We start from the raw sequence: 20,115 nt of genomic DNA, 5'->3' as shown, positions 1-20,115 counted from the left end.
GGTTCCAGTTTTCGCTGCGGTGACACACGGCACACAAAATATCCCCCTTCCCCTCCTTCATGTGGCGAGAGCGGTGAGGAAAGAAGGGAGGAGGAATGAGGAAGAGAGGGGGAGGGTAAACACAGCCAGGCATCCACGCTGGCTGGAGAAAAGGGAAGGATTGCTTCAAAGCCAGTGCGTCCGAGCAGAAGAGAAAAGGGGGGAGGACGGGAGGGAGGGAGGGAGGGAGGGGAGAGGGAATACATGCAAAAACATCGGCGGAGGAAAAAAAGGATGCACAAGAGCTGCATCAGTTCTTGTCCGCAGGGAACAAAAAAAACATTGTGTTCGTGAATGGAAGCTGGTGAGCTCGAGCACAAGGCGAGAGCAATGAGGAACCAGGCAGACTTCAGTCACTGGAGCTGCTGAGCACCAATCCTCCCTCCCTCTCCCTCTCTCTCTCTCTCTCTCTCTCTCTCGCTGCAAGCTAGGACCGAGCCTTGGTATGATTTATAATCTTTTTGATTAGGATTTGGAGCTGAGTGTTTTAGGTGTATGCCGCTGGACAGGACTGTGACGTGTTGTTCTTTGTGCCTGTGCGCAGTGAGCGACGCGGAGACGCCTCGGGCTGCTGCTCGCAGGCTGCTCCCCTCCCCGCCGTCTGTGGCATTGTTTGGGCTATGGTCCTCACAGCATCACCCAGATGCGAGGCTACGGCTATATGGGGGGGTTAAGGTCGTAAACACCAGCATGGGAGCCAAACAGATGAAATGGTAAGTTTTTGTGTAGCTGTTTTTTTAAATTTTGTAATTAAAATAGTACCATTATGTCAATCCAGGCTGCTATTTTCTGTCTACTGAGTGCATCAGTAGCCGAGATATAAATACAGGAGACAAGACATCACCTCGATAATCTAGCTGCACTGCATGGTGGTCTCAGTCTAATGTTAGAAATGCATATCCCTATGAGAATATGACTCGGAAAGCCTAACTTTGCAGGCTATTGTTCAGTGTTTACAATGCAGTAGATGTGGGTGTGTCCCTGCCTCTCTGAGCTGAGCTGATATCGCTTAGCAACCACTGTGTAACTTCCATTACCGGCTCTTCTGCTCCATGCTTTGGAAGAAGATGGTACATTTCAAATTATATTAAAACAAATACAATATTGTTCCATTCCACACGGAAATAAAGCTCCCTTTGGACTCATCATCTTTGTCTAGATTTGGTACGTTATTAAATCTAAAAATCAACTACTATAATGAATTAATTAACCCCTAGCTGGTTATTGCTTTGTGCTTGTACTTTATGTGGGACAACTATGGGTCGCCTTTCAATGAATTATCATTTTAGGTTTGATTACAAGGTTATTGGTAGCAATGAAACATTTTACACTTGTAGCTGGCCCATGTGGGGAGAGTTTTAAACATTTTGTAAGCAGTCCAGTCTTTAAGCGAGTGCTTTGCAGCCTACATATAGGGGTCTGGCCCCCTGGTCAGTATCCGAGGGGTCACAACATGATAACTGGGAACAGAAACAAGTAAAAATACGTTGTATATGTGTGTATATATAACTTTGTTTATCCAGAGGGAAATTGAGTTGCTCATAGATGTATGTTCAATATCAGATCACAAGAATAGAAAATGTAAGAGTCGATCTTTAGATGTTGAAGATTCGGTTCATGGTATTGCAGTAAATGGGGAAGTCATCTAGAGACCCATTCCAGTCAGTTGTGAAGGGTGGAGTTGTAATGTAATAAATTATCGGTGGAGAGACAGTGTTCCCGAGAGAGGAGAGGACATCACCTCCAATTAACCTTTTTGATACACGTAAAGCAATTTAAATGAAACCATCTTGAGAGGTTTAAAGGGTAAATCTCTCTCACCTAACAAATTCATAAACATCTGAGGCCCAGAGTGGACGCCACTTTTTACATATAAGGAATCAGTGTAAGCACTAGTTTAATCTCAAAAGACGCATCTTATTTCATAAACAATAATGCATTTTTTAATGTAAAAAATGGGAAGTAACCAGTGACTAGAGCTAAATGTAGTCAAGTAAGAATTACAACATTTCACTCCGAAGAATAGGGAAGCAGAAGTATGATGCAGCAGAAAAAATAAAATAAACATAAGAGAGTACTTCAGAGCTGCAATTAAACACCTTTCTATAATAAATGTCCCCCTGTAACTTTCCACCGATCCACTTTCCACGGATGAAACAATGTTAATCTGTTGCACTGAAGCTCATCTCTTGCAAATCACACTGCTTAATCTTTGGTTTAACCCATATGTTCCTGATCTGTATGTTCTTTTGGTGCAACAGCAACAGCAGGAAGCCTCTAAAATGAATTTGTTGGTTTATTGAACTGCTGCACGCTGAGACAATGATAAAGGGCACATTAATAATGTCATTGTCTGCAGTGACAAGATTAGTCGAAGGCAGCTGCTTTGATCCCCTTCCCCGAAACGCTTTGAGATAATCACCTGATAAGACACTCAGTTCATGTGTTTATGTGACCTGGTGAAATTGCTCCTTTTGAAGTATTAGAAGCTGTACAGTTGATAGCTCAGTTTGGTGTAGTTTTTATGTGATTTAATTCTCCTAATTTAACAGCATAAATGATACTTTTATTCATTCTAACCACATAATGTAGGTCAAGACAAAAAAACAGCTAATGGATAAATTGCCATGACATGTGGTATAGATAGCAATGGTCCTCAGATGATGAATCAAAATAACTTCATTGATGCACCACAAGGTTGACTTTCATCAACACTTATTGGATGTATTTTCATTAATGGATTTAGTTTAAACGTTAAAATTTCAAGCAATATCTGTTATGGTATTTACTTGGGCTAATGCCATTGGAGAAGCAAAAAATGTCCTCAGATATAATCTAAATCTCACTGCAAATCTATGTGAAGAACATGTCTAACTAAGCAAATGCAATCCCTCGGGACATTCTTTGTTTTTTTTTCCCACAGTTAAGTCAACAGTTTTCTTCCCTCTTAGTTATTTGGGCCTGAGGAGCAGGGTGATGAATTGGGATGAGTCTCTCTTCCTTCTCTAGCATAGGGTACAGATCAGTTTCTGCAGAAACGGGCCAGTTGTTGTTTTCCCATGCAGCCACAGAAAAAAAGGGAGAATTTCATTTTTAATTTTAAATCATGCATAAAGCCATAGGTCACAGGTCAAAGTAGCTGTATCTCATTTCTACAAACACTGCAGAGTGAAGATGACAACTGGGCTCTACCTCGGGCGTCCGGAGAGGCTCTCAAGATAAAACAAGCAACCGCAGCCACTCCGAATTCATAGGAGCGTTATGTTTTGAAATGATTGCAAAAGTGGGAGCAAACTATGTGAGCAATTTGCTTTGGGAGAAATGACAGAGGTGCATGCATCCATGGGCCTCCTGTGTATCTTCTCAACAGGTCTAAATCCTTTTTCTGTCATGTGTTTTCATTAATTGTCAGTGATGCACTGTTTATTGTGGGCCCTGTGTGTTTAAAAACAGCTATTTTTTATATACTTTGCCCTGGTGTAATGAATTCAGATCTTGCACACTCTTTTGGGGGAATTTTAAATTTCACATCTTCATTTTTATGTTACTAGGTTTATTTATTGCCATTTGGCAAGGATGCAAGCACACACACACACACACACACACACACACGTCCTCATTCCTGCCTGTACCCACCATCTGTTACAGCCTTAGCTCAGCCAGCCCAGCTCACTCCCCCAAAGAGGAGTATGTTATCACCCAGTCGGCTGACACCCCTAAAGAAGAAACACTCCACAATCAGTCTGAGGAGCAGGGGGATGACACATCTGGACTGACAGAGAAGAAATCTCTCACAGGTTTGGTGTGCTGCACATCAACTTTTATGGGGCGATATACCATACAATTAATCTATACAAAGAAAAGGAAAAAAAAACATTGCTTCTTACCCCCCTGTACCTCACTTCCTTTCAGAGGTTGTGTCTCTGTGTGGCTTGTGTCCCTCCCTCGGCCACCATGTGCAGGAGGAAGAGAAGTCCTGGGAGGAGCAGCTGGATGCCCACCAGGAGCAGCTGGAGAAGGAGATGCAGGAGGCGAGGAGGATGGTGTTCCGCCTACAGGTGAGGCCCGGGGATAACCCATTAAAATAAATGAACCACTGGATCTTAATACAAGGACATTGACAGAATAGAAAGTGCCAGAGGAAGGTAACAGCTAAAACAGCACTAACATTATTTTGAAGGTTTAAAAAGATTCAATACATGTGATGAAATGGAAATTTAATACAAAAATAAGTTGAATTAACAAAGAAACTATTGAACACCTGATTTGGTCAGAGAGACATGTTACATCACTGTTTCTACCTGGGGGACATCGATAATCAATATTAACAGTATTCATATTTGAAATATTACTATTACTGTTACATACATTAACACTATGTTCACCATACAGTAAGTAAGTACAAAATAATATATACAGAAGAAGAAAATAACAAAAGTAATTTTGATTATTCAGTCTTATTATGAAGTCAATCATATAATCATCATGATTTTGTGTATGTAGCTCTATTATTTTATCTGGGGGTAAGAGCAGGTAAGAAGCTGAAGTTCTCCTGCAGGCTATTCAGTATTCTTTCAATTTAGACAGGTTTCATTTACCAGCTTTATCACCTGGAATGGAAACGTTATTGTGCAGCCAAGTATAACAATCCCAATACACAGAAATGAATCATGCGTCACTTCCATGTTTATTTAATTATGACTCCTCATAGGCTTTTACTCTGAGTCTAAATATGTGTTTGTGTGTAATTTGTCCTCAGGCCTTGCTACTCCATGGCTCCCTCCCCGAGGAGGACCAGGACGGCTCCGTGAGCTTCGGAGATAGCCGGGCTAACGCTGAACAGCAGCTGGTACAGTGCCTTCTCTCCCGCGAACTCGACAAACTAACACTTGGTTGTTACTCTGGGTGAAGTGTCAGTGTCGGCCCTTCTGTTGCCCCTCTCGGAGCGGCTTCTGTATGCAACTGAATCTCACTTCTCCTCAGACGCTTTTTTTCTATATTCTATAATTACGCTGCTCACACCCTCTCCCTCTCTCTCTCTCTTTGAAGGTGCTGTTCCGCGGTCGCCTGGACCAAAGCATGGAGGAAGCCCTTGATCTCAAGGTGCAGTTGGTAACTGTAATTAAGTCTGATATAGATGAACTACTCTCACCAGCGAAGACCCCCCTCCTCTAATGCCTCTGTCAATTTGTGTCTCTCACAGAGGGAACTCCTGAGAAACAAACAGGAGGCACGCCATCTTCAGGCCATAAAGGTAAACCTGCTCCATATGTCTCCCTTTGTGTGTGGATTGAAACGGATTATGGGATTTAATTCAATCTACTCTACTCTTGCACATTCCCAGAATGACGGGACTAGCGCACACTGTGTATAGATTTGTGTGTTCTTCTTTTATTTTCTAACATTTTTTAATGCAGGTAATGAAGTTTAGAGGAATGCTGTTAATGTATTTGTATGCGGGTCTTCTTGGGACTTTTCTTTGATTTCCCCTCTTTCTCATTAGGATGCTTTACAGCAGCGCCTGGCCGTGCAGGAAGATGCTGTGCTGCAAATAAAACAGGAACTACTGAGGTCCAACATGGCTAAAGATCAGCTGGAAGTGGAAAATGTGAGACAAGTGATTATTTCCGTTTAACACATTAAAATCATTGACTTGATTGACCTGTGGATGTAGAGCAGTACAACACTTGTACATCATGATATGGGTGTGTCCCTGCCGACGTTCACAGGCGGAGCTCAAACACAGGTTGAGTGAACGGAACAAACTACTTACTGAATATGAGGTATCGTCTTTTATTTTTTTCAATATCAGGCATTCTTTGGTTACATAACTGCATATGCATATTTATTCATTTCACTTCTTTCTTGTGACAACAGCAGCAGCTCGGGAGGAAGGACAGAATACTGCAGCAGCAGCAGCAAAAGTTTGATGACGCTCTACATAAAGCACATGATGTAAACCTTGGACGGGTAAGGTTCATGATACATTTAAAGTCTTTAAACAATGCATGTAAATGATGTATGTTGTATTTAAATCATTTATCCGTAGAACATTTTCAAAACAAAGGTTACAACGTTCACTACACAAATTCAATTTTAACTAATTACAATTTAAATACAATATTGAGTCACATTAACAAGACATGAAAACAACAACAACAAACAATTACAGCAATATTAGATAAAGGAATAGAAGGTTAATTAAAATTTTTATTTAAAAAAAATATTTTAATAAGAAATGTTTTTTAATAAGGAAACGGACATGGCATTTGTTGATAATAACGTATTATAGAACAACATCGTCCTAATTTACACATTTAAATGTATTGTGTTTCCTTTTGCAGTCATTCAGGACTGAAAGTGCTGGTTACAATAACTCAGTGACTACAATGTCTCCTGCAGTATTCCAACATAATGCCCCAGTATGTACGCTGTTTTATTTCAATCATTGATTAATACCATCCATTGCTGTTAATTTAGTCTCTTTTGATGGACTGTTGTATAGAAATACATTTCTGGTCAGAAGAGAAAAACAAATATTTTATAGTTTTGCATTAAATGAATGAAAATAGTCAAATTGATGAAAAACACGTCAATACCTGTTATACCATATCAGAATAATAAAATAGATCCTCAGAAGACACCAGTTGACGGAAGACTGACTTTAACTTAGTGAATTTCTTTTCAAATCTCCACTTTTATACGTTTAATTTATTTTCTTGGTGAAATGGGCCTCGGTAGCTATTGCCTCTTAATGTGAAAAGGGGGGGATTGCATTCATAGAAGCTGTTTGTGCCAGGGGGAAGAGCTGCAGCTGGTCAGGGAGGCACTGCGCAGTCTGAGGGACAGCTTCTCTGGCCATGACCCCCAACATCACACCCTGGACACCTTGGAGCAAGGCGTGGCCAGTCTCATGGACCGATTACTCACTTTGGACAGCCAGCGCAGACAGGACAGAGGAGTACGCACTCTCACGCAAACACACACACACACACGTGTCATTAATGTGACGAAATCTTAATCGGTAGCAGTGCATCTGTCACCTGATAAGTGAGTCAAAAAGATATGCACATCGTATTGTTTTCCCACGAGTAATTGTGTCCTCCTCCAGGAGGAATTTAAATCCCCGGGACGCAGAGCCAACTCGACAGACCGTGACTCCTGGCCCCAGAGCTCAAGTGAGACAAACGAAATCCTTGTTGGTTTAGGATTCGTCATCTCAATTCTGGTTGTTGAATCAAGTTGTGCTGTGATTTTACACTGCTGTGTATGGAGGGGCATTATTGGCTCTGTTTGCGCTGGCAGGTTGGGAACAACGGCATTTGTTGTGTTCTGTGATTATTTCCAGAAATGGCGCACTCGCTCAGCAGCCCGGGCCTGGACACCAGCGTCTGTACTAAAGTCCTCTACTTCACCGATCGCTCGCTCACTCCGTTTCTGATTAACATCCCAAAAAGGTGAAAATAAACACACTTCATCCAACAGTCTTATTGCTGTTCTGGTTAGAGCTGCATGCAGAGCACACATGGTTTGATTCTAAATCGTGCGAGCTTCATATAGATCAAATATCTGCGCTGGTTAGATGTTTATTTATAGAAAGGCTTAATGTCCGGGTGGGTGTATGTGTGCATCCATCATGTTTGATGCTGTGCTCTTACAGGCTGGGCGAGGTGACACTGCGAGACTTCAAAGCTGCTGTGGACAGACATGGCAGTTTCAGATACCACTTCAAGGCCCTCGACCCGGAGTTTGGCACAGTGAAGGAAGAGGTAGGCGTGGTACTAAAATGTAGCCACTACTAGTTTTCAACTTCAGCTTCCAAATATAAAATGTCTGTTGTGGAGTGAGCCATGCTACAAATAGCCGTGGCTTGGCGATACTTTTATAACACTGCAGGAGGGCCCAGTAGTCATTTTCATTGTCTGTCCGGACCTTTGTACGTTATTGATGCAAGTGGTTCTCAGGTGTGTTGGATGTTGGCTGTTCAGGTATTCCACGACGGAGCCGTCGTGCCTGGCTGGGAAGGGAAGATTGTAGCGTGGGTGGAGGAGGACCACGGAGAGAGGAGGTAGAGCCCAAATACCACAGATCACCGCTACAAACCTCAGTTCTCACTGGACCAGGATTTCACTGAAATACTTGTGATGCCACAATAGAAAAGTATAATGCCAATAACTGGGACCAATGGATTTACACCACTTTACTATGAATCCACGTTTTAAAAGTGAATGTTTCATATAAAATAATTTCACCTGACATTTGTGTAAGCCTACCACTTTTTTTAAGGGAATTGTTTGCTCTAAATGAATTTGTGGAGCGACCAATCAACGGTCAGCAATGCCACACCGAGAACTGAAAATGTAGAAATTGCAATTTACAAAAAAGTAACATGTTCTAAGTTTTTCTCTAAAAGGCTTTTTATCACTGATAGTATGCAAACCTTGAAATAAGTGTTTTGTGACATTTGTCCCACGTTCCGGATTGCCAAATAGTGACGTTGCTTTTCATCAATGTTGATGTTTTAATAAACATGAATTATCCCATGGATCATTTTGTTGTCAATTACTCACCGGGCGGTACGGTAATGACATTGTACATCAGCTTAAAGCCATTAACACCTCCACTCATACACCCACACATTTATAAACACAACCCACAGTTTTTTTATTTATGTCAATTATTTTTTGGGGTTAAGAATTACATTTGCTGTTGCAGATCAACCCACACAGCACTAAGGGACACAGAGGAATATTTGTTTCAGTAAAAACATCATTTGGATTCGGGAGAAAATCAGTTTAACATTCAAAAGTCTTTTCCCGCTGCATAGCAGGATTTTTTATTTTTATTTTTTCAATTTGAGGTATTGTCAGTGCCAGAATTTAGCCTTACAATCGCAGTTTCTTTGGCTTATTACCAGCATGACAAGTAAGGTCTGTGTTTATTTGTATCTCCGTATGGTCAATTCGTTAAAAAACATTCACTTTTAAAGTAAGCCTTCGTGTTTTCTTGTTAAAAATGGCAGTTGCAGTGTCTTCAATCACAGTTCTGGGGAATTCCAAAAGTAAATAGTAGACGTCCTCCACTTCAAGTAAGACGTCGTCCTGTAAGAGAAAAATACACTCAGCCCACAGTTTGACTCATAAATGTAGAAAGAGCTTTATGTATTTATTATTAAATTCAACAATGGAATGACACAAACTGGATTCTAAAGTGCTTCACCATAGCTTTTCCAAGGGAGTGTGCAACCACCGACCTTGGAGATTCTCAGCTGGCACTCCGACATGGAGCAGACCTTTGGCAGATCCACGGTCAGCTCCATGCTGTGAGCACTTCCGACTGTATCGGTCTTCACCTCAAGTTGATGCTTTGGCTTCTCAGGCTGCACAAATGTAGTTGAGATGACCTGGATCAAATTTGTCTTTTTGTGCTCTCCAGGTCTGGGTATAAATTGACCTGCTGGCTCCGTGTGTTGATTCTCAGACCGTAGAGACGAGATTTGCTGAAGAAGGGCAGAAGGGTTCTGAGTAGCTATAAAAAGGGGACATTAAGGCTTATGAAAAAGCTGGTCGAAGGTGAAAGATGATACAACTACAGAAAAATAGTTCTTTCATATAGGGCTTGTAGCAGGTTATTGACGTGTAAGACATATCGCTCTACCTATGTCCGGTTGGCTTGAGGTGTTGGGCCACTGCTGATACCCAAGCCGGCGCTGCACGTCCTGCGGGCTGCTTTTTGGGCTGCAGTTGACGACAGCGTAGTGCTGCGATAAACTCATCGCACGCTGTTGCTGGGCAAAGCCCAGGGCCAGTCTATGTACTTCTCTTTTGTCTTTCTTACTTTCCTGTAGCACTGCAGGGTTGAATGCCACATCCAGCACAGAGTACCGACCTGCGGGGGAATAACACAGCATTTTTTTCTTCGTCTGATGTAACAGCTTGTAATGCTGCACAGCCAAACGCTTTACCTTGACGTTCATCTGTGTCAGTTTCCAGTTGTCCTGCACACGCTGGCAAAGGCATGCTGGGATCTCGGGGCGCGGGCACGCGTTTCCAGCTGCATATGTTGATGTACAGTGACCCTTTCTTCGGCTCCTGTCGAGGACACAGATGTGCTGCCTGTCAAAACACACCCAAGTTCTACGCTATAAACGTACACAGTTCTGACAGATGGGGTAGATGGAGATTTTTTTTTTTTACTGGTGGATTTAAATTTTGATTAGTGAAAATATTTGATTTGCTTTATCATTATTATCATTGCTTTTATCAATATGGAGCCTTTACCAGGTTCTGTGACAAATAAGATCCCAACGCAGCTAATTGAAACACGTTTCGTCCCCACTTCTAATGTTTATCAGCAAAATAACTTTGTAGCACGTAAGTAAAGATGTGATTATTTATATCTCACTTACCAGTATTTCAGTGCACAAACACGAGTCCAGTTCAGGAGGTGCACAAAATTCCGCTCCTTCCTTCATCTGTTTCTTGATGAACTCATTATATGCAGCAGGGTCACTTTGAGAAAGATCATCCAGAATCGACCAGAACTGGTTCACCTGCTGAAAAACATCCGCTGTACTTCCAGGAGACGACATCGTAACTCGCGTTAATTAACTAAGGTATGCCGTTATAACTAACGTTAACTAGGTAACGTCAGTTGATGCTAGCGAGCTGAAGTTCGAAAAAAAAAAAACAGCTTGTCTACAGTGATCCAAATGGATTTTCTTCTTGAGTCAGGCTCTAATAACAACTCGGTTAGAATCTGTCCGCTTTCTGGCCACTAGCTAACTAGCAGCTTACGCTAGCTTGTCTTGTGTTGTGTTTGTCCCGTTGCTATGGAAACTGGTAGTTACCGCTACTCAAGAAAAACACGGACACGGTTTTAAAAGAGCGATTATATTTATTAAATACATATAACAGAAAAATGGATATTGATGTCTTTTAACCCGTCTCTATGTGTACATCATTTAACGGACATGTAAAGTAAAAAATATCAACTTTCAAACATAGTAGCGTGGTGTTGTTCTTCATGGCTCCTCCTCAGTAATTCTGCATGAAGAAATACATTATGAGCAATCAGTGCAACACGTGTGCTTATAATCTATTATAGGCTCCATTTTTCAAATCCTTCCCGTTGCTGGTGATATTCATGGCTGTGTATGAAATGTAATGGACTCTCAGATTTGTCTGCAGTGAAGGGAGAAACGTCCCTTTTTTCATAAAAGCACCACATTATTATTTGTAAAAAATCCTGCATTTACTCAGAAGAACAGATGCATTATCAGCAACAACAACAACAAAAAAAACGTACGTGCAAATGGCACAGAAGAATGACCCCCCATCAGTTTAAACAAACGTTCTGTCTACCTCAATCATGTCATAGATCCAGCCCAAGAATTGAGCTACTTTGGTGTAAACTCCTGGATGGTTGGGTTCAGCACAGCCTGTCCCCCAGCTGATGACCCCTACCAGCCTCCACACATTATCATCCTGGCAAACCAGAGGACCACCACTGTCCCCCTGGAGGAGTAGGCACAAACACCACCCCGAACAAATGGTTTAAGAGAGAATCTTTAGAACACCCTGCAAAGAAGTTTTTGAAAACCCATCTCTGACCTGGCATGCATCCACTTTCCCTTCTGTGTATCCTGCACAAAGCATCCGCGGTGTGATCTCTCCATTGTACATGCAGGAGCTGTTACACTTCTTTGTGCTTATTACGGGAACTGGGGCTTCTTTCAGAGTGTCAGGGGAGTGAACTGATCGAGAAGATATGAAATTAACGCTGCTCTGGCAAAAATCTCTGTCACCATGTGTGAATAGGACTTGCAGTGAAGGTGTTGAGTAGCATCTTACCACCATCAGGCTGTGTGTATCCCCATCCAGAGATCCAGCACTGTGTCCCGTCTGGAGCATCATAGTTGTACTGAGGCAAGCAGACGGGCCGGATTGTGTCTAGTTAAAGGGAACATTCATATAAACATCTTGGATACAGAAATGTAGCACTCGGTTTTTGATATTTGAGTTGATTTTGGTCGAATTAGCAATGTGTGGAAGAAGAAATACATCTTAGTTTTTATTTTCTGTTCTGTTCATAGTGCCTTTGTTTATTCCTCTCCATCTGGTCAAGACCAGACTTTCAACCACCTTTTTCTTAGTGTAATAAGCCTGTGTGGAAATCAACTGCCACAGACTTGTGAGCTGGGTCCTCACAGCCCCCCCCACACACACACTCACCTGAGAAATTCAGCGGTGTCCGCAGTTTCATCAGGGCTATATCATTGTCGTGGCTCCTGTGGTTATAGTTCTTATTGTAAATGATCTTCTCCACAGCGTATCCTATATGCTGAGCCATTTTAGCCGAGCTACGGGTGACGATGCCCGCGTAGACCACCCAGCTGGATATCTGAGGTAGCCTGTAGCTGACATTTGAGAGAAGAGAAGAGAAGGTAGACACTTACAAGAGAGAATTGTTGTGTGTCCACTTTGGTGCAGCTATTAATGACTGATTATTCTCTTTGGAGCGTAGCCCCAGACCTTAAAGTGCTAGTAAGGTCAGCTGTCTTACTTGTGCACACAATGGGCGGCTGTAACTACCCATTGACTGGTGATGATGGAGCCTCCGCAGGTGTGACGGTTGCTGTAGTAGAGGCTGACCTGCCAGGGCCACCTGCCCAGCGTGGCTTCGACTCCCCCGATTATCCTGGGCAGCTTTGCTCGTGTCCCACACTCTACTCAGAAATCCATTCAGCAAAAAGGAGTTGGATTGGTCAGAGAGTGCTGTAGCAAGTGGGATTGTTCTCTCTGTCTGTCGCTGATATGAAGCTTTTTTGTGAAGTGTGTTTTATGGAGCTATAGGGCTCGGTATTAGTTTGAATGCTGCTCACCAAAACATTGCAAAGCGATAACCTTCCCTGTGATACAGTTCCCCCTAAAGGAAAAAAAAAAAAAGTAACTAATGATGCAAAATGAGCAAATGGTTTTCTCCGCATCACAAGGTCGGTGTCGGACAAAGTGCCTCACCTGACTTGCCACATATTTTCCAGATTGCTCTTGTGTCCTGAGGTAATTTGTATGAAGCCATCATTATAGATTGGCCCAATATCCGTAAGATTCACTCCTTTATGCTCGGTCAGTCTGGAGAAAATATGCAAATTGTAAACAGTAAGTGTTAAGACAATTCAGAAGGAAGATTGCAACTCATGTGTTGACAGATCCTAAACCAGCCGAGCCTGCGACCTGGGTAAAGCACGCTAAGAACAGGCTAAACGTTAGTGAGCGGATACTCCAGTCTCTGTTTGCTGTGTTATGTGACGTAGGAAGTTACCCTCTCACACATGCCTACCTCAGAGAACCAAGCTGTCTGCAGACCATTGTTCCCAGTGAGGAGTTCCACCTCTCGTAGCACACTGGTAGCCAGGTGGGCAGGTTCCCCAGCTGTATCTCTAGGAGGGAGTTCTCTGGGCTGATCCTGTAAAACACTGAACCTGATTGATTGAAAATCCCTCCGGAGACGAGCTCTCCGTGAACAACAAGCCTCACTCCACGAGTGGCGCAAGATTAGGCAAAACACGAGCATCCGTGCTAATGTGGTCAATAGAAACAAATCATTATGTGCGATGTTAACATGTCAGTCAATGGGCGTCTCTCCAGAGTAAACCAGTGCAACAAAAAGCAGCTGTTGAATTTGCTAGTGTTTCTACTCAAAAATCCCTTTAAAGGTGAACCATGAGCCACTGCGATAAATCGCACAATAATATGCAACCACACACGCATGCACTGATAATTCATGAATCGGTGCAACAAATGGCGGTCTCCTAACAAAGAAAGAGATGAGGGAACACAGACCTTTCCTGGGGTCAGAGATAAAGTTATCTTCAGTCACATTGCAGAAAGAAGTCTCCTTTGTGTCCCCAAGTCCCGCTGGACTTTGCGAGTAGGAAGGCCTCAGTAGCAGTTTCACTACATGTAGATAAAGATGTAATTAAACAGTAATTAGGTGTTTGATTTGATTAAATGTTACCAGATTATCTAAATTAGGGATTAGGGAAGGAGGGGGGGGGGCAGTGACAAGAAAAGAAACTCACTAAAAGAATGACTACATGGACATGGACATATTTTTGACTGTTCCAGAAGCTTCTCAAACAGGTAAATGTGCTTCTGAAGACATTGTTATTTAATTTTTTAGTCTTATCCAGATACAACAAACAATGAGCACAGTTCTTATTAGTAATACCCCCAATAAGAAAAAAGCTGATTTCATATTACCCCCGAAATCCAGTATCATCCAAGCTCTCCTGTGAGCTGGAAAAGTCAGTGTAGCCATATCTAGATGCTATGAATAGACATTGGTCTCAACTGTTCCTGGCTACAGTTCACACGTGCTAACATGCAGCGCTAATTTACGGATTCTGTCTCAACACAATGACTCACCTAGAAACCAGACGCCTACAGCTAAGCCTCCCAGTAGTCCGACTGCACACACTGCTGCCAGCAGCCTCACCAGCCTGTGAGCTGAAGCAATAATTAGGACTGCAGTTAATGCCTCCGGACCCCAGTTATGAAAATATTTTAACAGCTTTCTGTGCTGATGTGCATTGGCGACTCAAGATTGGTGTCATGCTGCCATGGCCATCGGGTGGCTGCGCCGCAGAAGCTTACCGTGGCCCGTGCAGTGAGTCCCTCTCAGGCAGCCCCAGACTCCCTGGGCAGCTGCAACGCTTGTTGTCTCTGAATGAAAAGGATGGCGATCAGCAGCCGGGTTGTCCATCACTGACAACGGGTCTCCATCAAGACTCTACAAGAAGTACAGTTAGCACGTCAGACCTTGTTTTGCGGCTTGTTGCCAGTCAAATCCATGGAGCCAGAGCAGTAGACATGCTAAGGTTTGTGTGTGTGTTTATTTCATACATCTCTTTAGTGTGCAAAGTATAATTAGCTATTTGAAGTCTGTTCTACATCTCGTACAACGCTTCTTGCTCATTTTCTCAGAAAAGTTGTATCACCCCTGATGCTGTGTGTTTGTATTGGGCTTACTCCCCAAAGCTGAAGAGGCTATTACTTTAAGCGACACATTGAGATTTTTACATCCAATGTATGAGAGCTCTTCACAGATTCAGACGGGATATTATACGTTTATAGAACAAAATCCATCTGAATGAATGCCTTAACATCTGCTCTTTTGCGTTGCTGTGGCACTTGAGTGTAGCTAAACATGCATTTCTGGATAATTAATTGGCATGAATTGCATATAGTGCAAGAGCACTTAAGAAATTCTCAACAGCTGCGCGACGTGGGTCATTGGATGCACATGAACTTATTTTTAAAATGTGACAGAAAGAAGTGTGATACAGCTCTGAAGCGAAAGCTACATGTGAAACAGCCGCCGTTCTTGTAATTCGGGATGGTGCAGGTGACAGTGTGAGTGAGGTGTCGTTGTCAGGGTGGCACACGATATGGAGCGAGCTGTGTTGAATATTTTGTCTTTCTTACCATGTTTTCTTCGGGCACAGTCCTGAGGAAAAGGAAGTGGTATCCGTGATCATCTGTGGGCCTGTGCTGGAGGCAGAGAGGTCCGTCCCGCTTGCCGTTGATGCACCATTTAACAGAATGCAACTCTGGATTTTCCCTTCACAAAGAGACAATGAGGTCAGCAGCAGTGCAGTGAATGAGGCTGTTGTTTGTCCAGGGGGGGGTCATGGGGCCTGCCGAAGCAAGCTGAACCAGGTCTTTGTAGGGGAGAGCATCTCCAGAGATACCTCCGAGCTGACTATTGATAGAACACCAGGTGTTGCTAGGTAACACTTTTTACCTGTGCCAAAAGATTGTGCGTTTCAGCCGAGACATGTTATTACCTGACAGTTGGTAGATTCGGAGAAAAGGTCATTATTGCAGATTGTTGAAAAGCCTCATATCACGTCAATCCCCGTCATTCGGAACCCAAAACGATCGCCTCTCAACACTCAAGCACAAAATGAAGTCATGAAGTCTGCCTGATGACAGATGAGGCTTTCTCCTCTCGGGTCACCCTTTTAACCAGACTGTTTCTATGAATACCAGAAAAGTCATCACTGTTTTAGGTATAGCAGAAAAGGATAGCTGGAGGAGCTTTAAAATGGATTAATTAACTAACTAAGAATAATTAACAACTCAGATGTGCTGTTTGACAATTGTGATGACATTTTTAGACATATAAACATGTCTAAACATTAGAGAAAGATACACAGGTTGTAAATGAATCTCCTGCATGCGAGGGATTAGTCAGAGTCCAGGTGAACAGAACAGCTGCGAGGAAGAAAATTCCTCCAACTGTCCAACTGTCGAATGCGAATCCAACAAATGGCTCAGATCTATTTGTCTCATCTAATAGGAGCCGTACCAAATTATTTGGCTGCCAAGCACAGAAAAATCAGCACTGCAAATTACAAATGACGGCGCAACAGCCAAAAATTCATATCACTAGGGTTGTGAGGTTAATAATGTTGGATAAAATTAGCATTGTGGTTAATCGTTTCTTGTAGGAGGCAAACAAAGAGAAAAGGGAACATAGAAGCTGTTAATTAATTTTCAAAGGGATTTGATGTCTCCCTCTTCTGGTGAAACTTCTCTGACAGCCAGTTAACAGTGATTTAGCTGAGAGGTGCCATCACTTTGTTACAAAATATCTGGCCGCGTATGAATCCATTATCACCCGGGGATAATTATGTAACTCATCAGTTCTTCCACTGTGGTTATTTGTCCCTCATGGGTTCTTGTTTTTTGGCTTAAAACCAAGCAACGGATATACAAAAACAACGCCAAGTACTTTTAATAATAGCATTCTTTAACTTTTTTTAAATTTTTATTCTCTTTAAATGTTATGAATATTGCACGACAACATAGGCCGCTATTACTTGAGGATCTCAATGATTAAATGTCTGGATAAGGAACGAGACACTGACACAAAATATACAACATATGTCATTATTTTGATGTTAACGCACTGATTGCAACACAATTTCCAGTAACAGTAACAGTATACTAACACGGTGTCGCAGAGTGACAGAGGCCCACTGTGGACGTCACGTATTGGTGTAACACAGCCCCCTGTGGAGAGGCTGGCTGCAGCCCAGGTTGGATTCGGATGTCTCTCTGCTCACAGGGTGAATCACTCTCCCCGTTACGTGCAGCAGGATTATATCTCAGCCATGTGTGTACTTGCATCTAAGTGTCCAAACCTTAAAAATTAGAACTTAACTTGATTGGATATCCCACATTCAGCTTTAAATGAGCCTGAAAAAAGGGACGTCCTTAATGCCAAAGTCCCGCCCACTAAAGGGTTCATAACTCATCAATGAAAGTTGAGCCTTTGATGCTGTTGGCCACGAACTCTCAGCAGAGGCTGCCATTAAGGGTTGGAATACCCACAGATATCCTATCCCATATACGTCTGAGTAACCATTACACCACCTCTCACGTCCCAAATATGTACATCTGGATGTATTTCAAACAAATTCTTCTACTTTTTTTCAAGGAACGGTTCATTATTTTGGGCAATAACATTCACTTTGGTACTGAGTGATGTATACCACTTGTATTTGGATAAGCAGAGTAGCTAACTGTCTGTACCCAACAACAAAATAGACAGCTACAATGCCTAATCAACACGCTATATCTGCAGGTTTTTCTCTGTCCGTACATAAAAACAAATGAAAACAACCAAAAACAAAAAATGTTGGGCTTAATGGAGGATGTAAGTGTGTTGTTTTACCTCAAAGCCCCAAAAGCCAGAATATTTGTTTCCCTTGTTTCTATCCTTAATGCAAATCCAAGATGACAGACACCTTAATTCACAAATTATCTGCAAGTAAATAAGCTGTTGCTCCACTGCTGCTGATTATATGAAAGTGACTTCTGTTGATTATGTCAGCAAAAGGTTGGCTTAACATCAAAATTTAACCAAAATGCAGGAATGTATCATTATAAAGTTGCTTGACAGGTCATTTAATAAAATAGAGAATTGACAAGTGATGAACAGGCCCATAGAAAACGTGCAGTAGTATTTCCTTTATGACTATAAAGTCACATCAAAGAGGAAGAGAAGGAATCCAGCTGGATTCAGATACTAGTGCATTTTAAAACCTCTTTGGACCCAATGATTCAAATAACAAGTGTTTATTCCAGGAAGTTATTTTCCCTTCAAATGAATTGGTCCATGAGTTACACACATCTCTTTCCCAAAGTAAGTCTACGGGGGAGAAAAAGTATTTTTGGTCCCTCTGATGCGTGAATGACACAGAAATCTTAATTCCACCATTTGGCCACCATGTAAAATCAGCTTTAAAGCTTGGCGCTCCATCCTGAGGGCTCGGGTCAGATTTAATCCTCCATCCTTGGACGTATCCAAACTACAGCAGGGGGGACAATTATTTGCATCTTGGAGCTACATTTTCCTATGATGTGAATATCTTTTACCTCAAATGAATACACAACAGACATTTGAATTTGCCAAAGCATGGCCGAGGCTGTCGGCTGGGCATGTGTGCAGTGTCCTGACACAATCATTTCTCAACTGTAAACCTCACACACACACACACACACACACACGCACACACACACTGCCAGACTCCCTCCTCCATGCTCCAGTAAGGCCTGATTGGTTGGTGGTTATCTTTGGTAGCATACTGCACTCTTGTGGCAGATGAAGGACTTTAATTTAAGATCCGCTGAGAGGAAACATGACATGAAGACCAAATAAAAAGAACTCAAGCTCAATTTTTCAGCAAATATTCAGCAAATTTGTGATCGTGGCTTCTAAATGGATGAATAGTACTTATCCATTATTAACATTGCAATATGTCACAGATAAAAGAGACGTGGAGCAATGCCTGAGAAAAATAGCAATTCACAGAACGTTTGCAGGCAAATTGTAGCTTTAATAATCTCTAACATTTTTCTTTTTAGTATTTTAAAATTATATTTTGTTTTGTGTAAGTAGACAAAAACACAGGGACGACAGGTCTGATGATGACGTTGTGCTGCTTCATCATAGCGGCTAAATGGAATGCAGTTGTGTCCATATTGAAAGTGGCAGGATGAATGAATAGCTGCCATGTATGTGTTTGTGTCTTGTCTTGTAGAGGCTAATGATAGCGAGGGTGGGTACAGGAGCAGGGCTGCTCCTGACCAGATGGTGGGTAATGTGGTTTGGTTTAGCTGCCCACCACGCTCACTCTAATTAAACAGAGGAGATAACATTAGCAGTGGCTCCCACTCAATCTGCTCCACCGCTGAGCGTTGCCTTGCACTGAAGGCAGGGTGGAGACTGAAGGTGGAGGGAGTGTTTTTTTTTTTTAACATAGTAAAAATGACACATGTACTGTCAAGCTAAATGTATTTCTTTGTAAGGAAAGGAACTCTTTTGGAAGGTTAAAAGAACGCTTCCCGTCTAAACGGTTGAAATATCCAAAGCCTTTTCCAACACCTTTTCCAACTGCTGTTGAGTCTGTAAATGCCCTTGAGCAAGACAAATAACCCCACTTATGACACAGCTACTACTCCTCACTCACAAATGTGTATTTTAGGAAATATTCAAAGTACCTCCATAAAACGATCTGCGGTGGCTGGCTGGGTTTGGCTCGGCTGCAGAGGGAGCAGAGTGGGGGAGTAGCTCAGGGAACTCTGCCAGGTGGAGGCGTAATTGGCCTCAGCTGCATCAGGTTAGGTTCATTCTGTCTCCCCCCCCCCCCTTAAGAAACAGTAGTGGCGATCCGGCAGGGGGGGGAAGAAGGTGGAAGGAGTCCGATGTATTGTGATATTAACAATAAAGCAAGCATTACTGAACCGCAAGAAGTATGTGCGTGTCGGCTTGTTCAACCCCGCAAGAACCCATCGGTAACTGGACTTGTCACAGAATCTAATAGTGCCCTAATAGACAGAGTAGATAGGGTTAGTTAATTTCATTGTAATTTACCCCCCAAAAAATAAACAACTGTTTTTAGTAAAGGAAACAAATATAGAGCCTTTTCTGAAATTGCAGTTTGAATGATTGAGTTAGGTTAATGTTGTGATTTACATCATTGTAGCACTCTCTGTCATCCTG

At 42.3% G+C, this 20,115-nt stretch overlaps 3 protein-coding genes across 6 annotated transcripts; 1 reads left to right on the top strand and 2 right to left on the bottom strand.

The window, feature by feature from the left end:
- Positions 1–214: 214 nt before the first annotated feature.
- On the top strand, positions 215–8,584 carry dixdc1a (DIX domain containing 1a). Of its 2 annotated transcripts, XM_037467695.2 has the most exons (16): positions 215–482; positions 584–752; positions 3,688–3,836; positions 3,952–4,097; positions 4,799–4,888; positions 5,089–5,142; positions 5,243–5,293; positions 5,543–5,647; positions 5,769–5,822; positions 5,917–6,009; positions 6,384–6,461; positions 6,839–7,000; positions 7,151–7,217; positions 7,388–7,496; positions 7,700–7,808; positions 8,028–8,584. In XM_037467695.2, the coding sequence occupies exons 2-16, from the start codon at positions 730–732 to the stop codon at positions 8,109–8,111; spliced, it is 1,374 nt and encodes a 457-aa protein (XP_037323592.2). In that variant the 5' UTR covers positions 215–482; positions 584–729; the 3' UTR covers positions 8,112–8,584. The 2 variants fall into 2 exon arrangements, with proteins under 2 accessions (XP_037323592.2, XP_037323601.2); XM_037467704.2 differs by lacking the exon at positions 6,384–6,461.
- Positions 8,585–8,680: 96 nt separating this feature from the next.
- Positions 8,681–10,873, bottom strand: pih1d2 (PIH1 domain containing 2). Its single transcript, XM_037467717.2, has 5 exons — positions 10,448–10,873; positions 10,004–10,130; positions 9,697–9,927; positions 9,293–9,567; positions 8,681–9,140 (listed from the first exon to the last, which is right to left on the bottom strand). Exons 1-5 carry the CDS (start codon positions 10,628–10,630, stop codon positions 9,006–9,008), a joined length of 951 nt encoding a protein of 316 aa, XP_037323614.2. The 5' UTR covers positions 10,631–10,873; the 3' UTR covers positions 8,681–9,005.
- An 8-nt stretch (positions 10,874–10,881) lies between these two features.
- tmprss5 (transmembrane serine protease 5) lies at positions 10,882–19,744 on the bottom strand. 3 transcript variants are annotated; one of them, XM_037467684.2, is made up of 14 exons: positions 19,614–19,744; positions 15,528–15,663; positions 14,697–14,832; positions 14,469–14,549; positions 13,884–13,997; positions 13,381–13,516; positions 13,059–13,172; positions 12,923–12,966; positions 12,604–12,766; positions 12,273–12,457; positions 11,892–11,990; positions 11,652–11,794; positions 11,403–11,555; positions 10,882–11,084 (listed from the first exon to the last, which is right to left on the bottom strand). In XM_037467684.2, the coding sequence occupies exons 2-14, from the start codon at positions 15,528–15,530 to the stop codon at positions 11,076–11,078; spliced, it is 1,380 nt and encodes a 459-aa protein (XP_037323581.2). In that variant the 5' UTR covers positions 15,531–15,663; positions 19,614–19,744; the 3' UTR covers positions 10,882–11,075. The 3 variants fall into 3 exon arrangements, with proteins under 3 accessions (XP_037323581.2, XP_037323563.2, XP_037323572.2); XM_037467666.2 differs by having other exon boundaries at positions 10,882–11,555; XM_037467675.2 differs by having other exon boundaries at positions 10,882–11,555; positions 12,273–12,451.
- Between the last annotated feature and the right edge of the window lie 371 nt (positions 19,745–20,115).

This window comes from Pungitius pungitius, chromosome 3 (assembly GCF_949316345.1).
Source record: "Pungitius pungitius chromosome 3, fPunPun2.1, whole genome shotgun sequence".
In the NCBI taxonomy this organism is placed as follows: Eukaryota; Metazoa; Chordata; class Actinopteri; order Perciformes; family Gasterosteidae; genus Pungitius; species Pungitius pungitius.
This window is presented reverse-complemented; position numbering and strand designations above follow the sequence as displayed.

Coding starts and splice junctions, on each gene's coding strand:
- dixdc1a (XM_037467695.2), top strand. CDS start 730: ATGGGAGCCAAACAGATGAAATG. Junction 4,098..4,798: donor GGATGGTGTTCCGCCTACAG/GTGAGGCCCGGG, acceptor ATTTGTCCTCAG/GCCTTGCTACTCCATGGCTC. Junction 5,143..5,242: donor AGGAAGCCCTTGATCTCAAG/GTGCAGTTGGTA, acceptor TGTCTCTCACAG/AGGGAACTCCTGAGAAACAA.
- pih1d2 (XM_037467717.2), bottom strand. CDS start 10,630: ATGTCGTCTCCTGGAAGTACAGCGGATGTTTTTCAGCAGGTGAACCAG. Junction 10,131..10,447: donor GTTTGTGCACTGAAATACTG/GTAAGTGAGATA, acceptor TGTCCTCGACAG/GAGCCGAAGAAAGGGTCACT. Junction 9,141..9,292: donor GCCAGCTGAGAATCTCCAAG/GTCGGTGGTTGC, acceptor TTTCTCTTACAG/GACGACGTCTTACTTGAAGT.
- tmprss5 (XM_037467666.2), bottom strand. Junction 12,767..12,922: donor TATCGCTTTGCAATGTTTTG/GTGAGCAGCATT, acceptor ATTTCTGAGTAG/AGTGTGGGACACGAGCAAAG. Junction 11,795..11,891: donor ATACACACAGCCTGATGGTG/GTAAGATGCTAC, acceptor CTTCTCGATCAG/TTCACTCCCCTGACACTCTG.